Below are 7888 nucleotides of genomic sequence, written 5' to 3'. Positions count from 1 at the left end.
GGCCCGAGCACGCCCTCCACGTACCCCAGTCGCCCGTCGGCGCTACGCACAGGAGCCCCCGCGACGACGTCGCCTCCGCCGCAACGTCCGCCATCCACCAGCGGCCCCACAAGTCCATGGAGTTCCTCCTCGACAAGGAGAACCTGCATTTCGTCAAGGTGAGTAGTCCCACTGGCATGATCCTTATCTTGTAGGGTTTATCGCGTTCTCTCATATCATCTCTGGTATCTCTGGTATATCATCATGCGGCAAACGATGCGACGTGAACCAGCCGAAGGACCGTTCGTGAAATCGCGAGAGTTCCAGATCGATCTCGGACGGATGTGGCCGTCGACGAGGAGTCATGTTGACGAGATGTCCCGATCTCATTGCGAGATTGATCTCCATGCGAGGCTGGAAAGTTGGATGGAATGCACCTATATTAGAGCTCCGACGAGCGGAACCCTTTGTCCTGTGATAAATCGAGTCATGCTTGCGTTGCAAAATCGGTCGCGCGTGATATTGGGAAAGGGGATGTTCCCGCATAGATAGAACAAGTATTCGCATTTTGCTAAGTTCTATCGCACCCTTGACTGATTTTACTCGGATTTTCTTGAGTCTATAAACGAGGATCGCATTTGAAATGCATTCGAAGTCAGATTGCAATTTCAAAACAGATTTATTTGTATTTATGCTTTTAATAATTTAAATCGCTCAAAGATCACTTCTTTTCCATCCAAGAAAAATTATGTAACATCTAATTCAAATTTTCTTGAAAAAGGATCTTCCAATTTTTAGGAACAATCTTAGTCGGAAGTTTATTACGCCACGCGTAAACGCATTAAGTATAAGAAACTTTGGAAATTTTTTTTATTTCAATTTCAATTTTCGAGCTTTTCGACACGTTTTTTTAAAGTGCAATCTTGTCTAACTATTGTATCTTAATCATTCTCAATTATCATTAGCTTGAAGGAAGATATTTGATAATCATTTGTGATTTCGTAATGTTGCTGCAACATCTATTATCAAGATCTACCAAGAGAAATTTTGATGATAACAGGTATTACGACGTTATGAAATCACAAATAATTCTTCTTTAAGCTAATTAAAACAGTTGAGAATGATTGAAGTAGTAGACAAGTAACAAGTTAGCATTTTATGAAGACGTATCAAAAGGTGTTTTTTGCATTTAGAGTTTGCGAAATTGAACGAAAAAATTTCGAACGCTCCCATATGCAACACACGAAGATTAATTGGGAATATTCCAATGCAGAAGTAGACTATTTGCCGTTAATTAACACGGTTTTGATCGATACGTTAATTAACCCAAGCTACATGCTCTTCGTGCTATCGTCGTGTCAGAAATTAGCATTCGTTTAATTAACGTCGTGTCGCATGCAGATTATATCGTCGTCACTCAATGATCTAACCGACTTATCTGATACAAATTCTCTTTCGTAATGTAAATATGAATATTTGTTGCAGATATGCTTAATACGTTACACGTGGCATAATAAACTATAGACTGAGGTTGTTTTAAAAAATTGAAAGATCTTTTCTCAAGAAAATTTGAATTAGATATCATAGTTTTCTTTTAATGGAAAAAAAGTGATCTCTGAGTGATTTAAATTAACGAAAGTATAAATCAAGTATTATATTTCGTGACTGCAATTTGACTTCGAATGCGTTTCGTCAGCGATTCTCGTTTACATCTTGAGGTATAGCCAATCCAAGTGAATGTCTTCGCAGGCAAATCGCTGTAACGGCGTTCTGGAAACCACCGTTCTAATCTCGCCGTCAATGGAACACCGTCAGCCGCAAAGGTGTCCCATATCGACAAGCTAAATTAGGTCTCTTTAACGACGAATTTCGCCGATACTTCGATTCTACTTGCTCTCTCAGTTTGTCGCCTAGGTATATCGCAGCGAGGATCGATAGAGGCTCCTTCCGCGACAAGGTGCGACGATGAGTGTCGCAGAGTCTTTCTTCCGCATTGGCGTAGTTTCACGTGGATTCCCTCTGAACTTTTTCAGAAAAACGATTTCGTCATGGAAACGTCACAGAGTTTCCTAAGATATCAAATGTTCTTTAACATAAATGTTCCTAAGAATTCTTATTTATCGAAAGGGAAATCTCAGTTTCTGCTGATCTACTTTTACATAATTGACAAAGCTTTAGGATTCAAATCGAAATGATATAATTTCCGTAACATCGTCGATCAAATCATTCTCGATTATTTAAGTGACAAAAAATTTTTATTGACAGAAAAATCGATCCTCAAGATACTTTTGCATGAACGTGAGGGAGTTTGTGTAATTTTTTAGATATTTCTAACATGGTTTTTTAAATTTGGATACTGTTTTCACAGTGCCACAAGCTATCGTGAACAATCGTCATAACTCTTCTCAGACGGAATCTCTTTCTCCGTTTGTCCTGCTTTCTCTCCAGTGTGTTTCTCGTGCTGGTCTCGTGGGTCTGTTACACGTCCGCGAAAGACATCGATCTCACTTTGTGATATGTTGATATAATTATTATCAATCTCATTCTAATCTCAGGAATGAACGGACTCGATTGAGAGAATTAGTTTTCCGTTTTATCGTCACATAATTTTACACAATCACAAATTTTAACGTCACGTTGAACATATATGATTGATCACTCTATTCGAAACTTCCTTCCTTCATTAGCTATTTAAATCGGATTGCAATATTAATCTTGGATTTTCGGAACGTTTCGATATGTGACCTGGCTGAAGAAGGTGGCTTTAATAAGGATCGACAGGGTTACGCTTCATGGGACGACGGTCGCCGGTTCGATGATCGGCATCGTGGGAGCCGCGTCGATTATTCGTTTCATTCGAGTCTCTTAAACGGACATAGCGAAGACCGTTGACCCTGGTGCTTTGGTTCACGCCCTTCCTTTTCACGCGTGTACACGTTTCGATTCAGCTCGATTAACGCTAGATGGTCCGCTATACGTTCCTACAGTTATTAGGCGCTATTATGGTTTCAACACAGCTATTCTACATATTTACTCTTGTCAAAGAAACCGCGAATGTGGACCAAGCGCGTTCGAGATTCGAGAGTTCCTGTTAAACACACGAGAACGAAAACCTCAGAAAGAAGAGCGTGGGAAAGAACAAGTGAAATTATGAATCCTGCAAGATTTCCTCGGACCTAACGGCAATCTAACGGCAACGTAGTATAAAAATCACGCTCGTGGTGTACAGAAAATTTCTAATGCGACCTCTTTTGTCGAGCAGTTTCTCGCGCGCTTCTCGAAGAACCGGAAAATTATACAACCGTATGCGTGCATGGTTTCCATTTTTTAATAGCATAATTGGCGCAAGATATCCTCGAGATGTTTGCGGAACACTTGGTGTAGTTCCTCTTCTTCGACATTCTAAAACTAGACCCCTCGCCTAATTCCCTCTATTTCGTCTTGTTCGACTATCCTTTTGTACTATTTTCTTTCTATGTTCTCTTCTCTTTTCTTTTCATTCTCTCGTCATGCCTTCAGTTTTACTTATTACGTAACGGAAAAAGACGAAGAGGACAGGGTAAGCGTCTTCAGAGGAAGGAATTCGGAAGGGGAAAAAGGGGGAGAGTAAAATCTCACGACAGGTCGATAACCCTTATGCGCATTCTTCCGGAGTCGGGAGAGAAGGCTCGACAAAGTGACATCTCAAAGAGGACCACCCTGAGAAAGTAGAAGTCAAGCGATGTACATAAAAGCGCTTTGATCACCGCCCGCGAATATCTTTAAAGACTGGCGGTGGTCGATAGTCGAAGTCGCCAATTTGATGAGTCAAAACGTGTGGAAATAACATTTCTAGAAACGTAGAAGTTCAGGCCGTGCGATACATGATATTGACCACTTGCGAGAAACCCCTCGCGTATTGTTGCGGGATAATCGATAGCTGTTCGGATAAAAATATCATGTTAGTGCTTCGTTGCGATCCCTATTGCTGGAAAATAGCAATAAAGACCTGATATAAAAGAGGCTAGAATGCCGTAATTCCATCAAATTTTTTATTCCCTAGCTAATAATCTTTCTCAGAAAGAATTATTTTAAAATTGTTGCCCAGCAATTTTAGAAAAACCTTATCATACTGCTATAGCAAAAAAAAACATAAATTTATAATATAAAAATCTCAAAAGTAATTTTTATATCAAATATGTTATTTTTTTATTGCATTAAAATTACAGACATTCGACGATCTGAGGGACATTTATACTTAAAATATAGTATAGAAAGAAATCACTCTTTCCTCTTATGTGGAAATCTTATATAATATAAATCAGATATAATACATATGCTCTCCTAATTTCGATTTGGAGGGTAAGGTGGATCAGCGAGAAGATCCCGAACACGCGACTTTCTCGGCTGCGCATTGTGCAAATATCGGTCCAGTGTCCACATTTAACCATGTCTCCTCCCTCTTTCCCATTCTCCCGTGCCCTTCAGCTTCCTCCTCTCATCTCGCTTCCACCAGCATAGTATATTGATCGACCAACACCAACGGCAACGGCTCGTCCCGCTGCATGCGTGTATGTGTGCATGCGTTTCTTTGTATATGTACGTTACGCTTCGTCGTTTTGCGATACGTACACTTCTACATACGACTGTATGAACCGATCTCTCTCATTCCGCTTCATGCACTCCGCCTGGCGAATCCAACACCATGATGCCTAGTACGCGAATCTGTGCCACGTTGACCCCGCAGCCCGCGGACGCAGTCGTTTCTATCCAGCTGTTATCTCGTGAAACCGTTTAATTGAATCTTTGTTATGAAACTAAAAGAGAAGGCTGGTTTCCCTTATAAATTCTCTCTATACGATAATCTGCGAATTTATTTGAATTTTTCGGACTTTTTTCTTAATAATAATCTTCGGTAAATTATTCATTCATTATTAAAATTATTACTATGAATAATCTTGTATTTTACACGAATTTAAAACTGTTTAAAACATTTTCTTACAATCTTTTTTACAAAATTACTTGTAGTATTAAAATTATTGTAACGTTATACTATATTTTTAAATGACGTTGTAATGTTATTAAATTATTAATAGGATAAAGTTTAAAATCGGCAGATCTGAGAATATTTTAATATTAATATCTCACACGATTTATGATTTCCTTGAGTATTTTGTATATATATATATATATATATACTGAGAAAAATGTACTGAATTTTGTAATACATATTTGTTGAAAATATTAATTTACTTACAGTAAATGAATATTTATTAAATTAAAAAAATGATAATTAAATCAAATCATAGTTTTTGTAATAAATTTTTGTAATAAACATATGTTTACATGCAGCTATAAATTCAGCTAGTACTATTCAAATAAATACGAGTATATGTATGTTATAATTAATACATTTTTTCTTAATGTTCATACACATATATACACTTTTTTGTGCAGGAATCGTGATGAAATTAAAAAAAATTTTTTAAATTATTTAATTAAAAAATCAATTTAAAAATTAATCGCTTTGCTATTATTCTCGTGCGATTTCACGGATAACGTAAAGCCGTAGATATTCACATTGTGAAATATCAATCTTAATTTCATAAGAGCCGCGACCTGGAAACAGAAGTCAAGAGCCGGGAATTATTTTTTTCTTTCCGATAATGGCCGTGACATTTACATCCATTAAGTATCCGTAGCAGTAACGTTCTCGATTAACATTTATCGTCGGATTGTTGCACTGTGCCGTCGTGTAAAAAATCGCTGTTTGTTGACACGCGAATGAAGTCAAATTTAATTACACGTCGCACAAAGCGGGGAGAATTCCTTTTCGGAAAATTGTCGAACGTTTAAACGCATTACCTCTCTTCCGCGTTTGATAACTTGATTGTCCTGTATAATAATTTCGAAAGCCACATCGTTCCGCGACGTAATGAATGCGTTTGCGTGGATATCGCTATTAGTAGAATTGTTCACAAATTCCATGTGCAATTTGCACGTTATAGCGCTATTAAATTTCATCGTTGGACATTCGGTCACGAAACTAGTAAAGCTGGGTAAATTCGAGCGATTTTAAGCGGCTAGGAATGTCGTTACTCCATTTGGAAAATTTTACTGCGGATTTGTAACGTGTCCGATTAAAAGTTCCAAAATCCCTTTATTGTGCGAGACGCGATGATGCCTATTGTCTTGGTATAAGGAAAGGATTAAAAGGGGTCACAGTAAAGTCAATGAATCATGTGGAATCGTCTGTTTGCATTCAATGAATATGCCGCCACGATCGATGGTCATGCCTGGCTTGTTAGAATCAACAATACGTGAAGCTAATGCATCATCATTAAGAGAGATATGCATTCGCAATGTACGCCTTAATTTCTAAATTACTGGTTATTACGATAAATACCTTCATATGCCTCAGTAATCGAATTGAGTAGACGTCTCAGAAAATCAGGAGTTCCAAATTAAAACCCTGACTGAAGTGATATGATCTTTCGCAATAAATTCTTTTAAGATGCTTATTATTAAATTGACGATTAATGTATAATTTATGATGTTATTTCAGTTTGTTTATGATTGAATTTCAAATTCAAATCTCATACGTAGTTTATATTGTATAGAATTGAAAAATATATTTGCAAATTCGCATACAAATATTTTTAAACCTTAAGATTTGCTTCGGTCAAGAATAGGGATTTTTTTCTATTATTTGATTAATTTCTAAGATGATTAAAATAAATCAATTCTTCGGCAAATTAGATTTCAAATATTTTTTGGCATCGAACTCTCGGACAACTTCCAGAGAATTTCTCACACTCCTACTTGTGTCAGAGAGTCCTCGACAGCTTGTTGCGATTCGGGCCAACATTTCCGGTTCATTTTCACGAAAATGTCGCAAACCATGCCAGCGCCCGTCCGTCTCGTCTCATTTTGTCCCGTCTGGTCTCGTCGGGACACGAAATTGTGTCGCGTATAGGCTCTCGCAAATCGATTCGCAAGTCTCACTGCACCTGCATATGCACCCGTATCCCACACGCTTCTGCAATTGGCATGTCGAGATCGGGAAAGTAGTCGACATTCCGCCAACCGGACGCATATCGGTAGCATTATATTATATAAGCATTATGTAGTATAACTTTAGATTGTAGAATAACTTTAGAAATAATCTTAAATAAATAAAAAGAAATATCTTTAGAGATAATAGAAATATATTTAAATGAAAAAAACTATGAAATAATTAGATACTTGTGCTTAGAGGTTCTGTCGATATAAGAATTGGAGTGTTGAAAAATTCATGTTCTCTTAAAAAAATAAAAAAAATTCATTATTTTTTTATGAAAATATATAAAAGATTTATTATATTTATTTTTTTTTAATAGAATTTATCTTTTTACAAAAAATAGCATATACATGCATGTATATTTATATATTAATTTATCTTTTTTTTTTTATGAGAAAGTTATTATCTTTTAATGAAAATTATAGCACACATGTATTGCCTTTGTACAAATTGAAAATAATTTATTATCTTTCAATTTTCAATAGTAATTTTCTGTAATCTTTAAGTGAAATACGAAGAGCGGTATTGTGTTTTCGAGGACTGCCCAGAAGTTGACCCTTTGTTGTTAACTACTCTTGTGTCGTCCTTGTATTTGACCTACTTTTGCACCCTATTTCAGTTGAAAGATCTTCGTATAACAGGGGAAGCAACTCCACCCCAGCAGGGATGGCTTTAATCCTCATGACAGCTTGAATGTGGATTATTTCGAAATCAAGTTTCAAAAGTCTGTCCTGAATGAAGTAAAAAAATTTGGTGTAAAATGAGCACTTTTTTAAACGAATACTTTTTATTAATTACGAGTAAAAAGCTATGACAATTATATATCCTTTCATAAAAAGTGACTCTCATAATTCTCAAATATGTAGTAAT

At 36.7% G+C, this 7888-nt stretch overlaps 1 protein-coding gene across 2 annotated transcripts in view; it reads left to right on the top strand.

Annotated features, from left to right (window-relative positions):
• The first annotated feature begins 6 nt into the window (after positions 1–6).
• LOC108690263 (uncharacterized protein C9orf172 homolog) overlaps positions 7–7888 on the top strand; it is a 28310-nt gene continuing 20428 nt past the window's right edge. For both annotated transcript variants that reach the window (XM_018197471.1, XM_018197464.1), the window contains exon 1: positions 7–158. In XM_018197471.1, coding sequence (XP_018052960.1) covers positions 117–158 — 42 coding nt within the window. In that variant the 5' untranslated portion in view covers positions 7–116. The remainder of the gene's footprint in view (positions 159–7888) is intronic.

Source organism: Atta colombica, unplaced genomic scaffold, assembly GCF_001594045.1.
Source record: "Atta colombica isolate Treedump-2 unplaced genomic scaffold, Acol1.0 scaffold105, whole genome shotgun sequence".
Classification (NCBI taxonomy): domain Eukaryota; kingdom Metazoa; phylum Arthropoda; class Insecta; order Hymenoptera; family Formicidae; genus Atta; species Atta colombica.
Note: the sequence above shows the minus strand (reverse complement) of the source record. Positions and strands in the feature narration are given on the sequence as shown.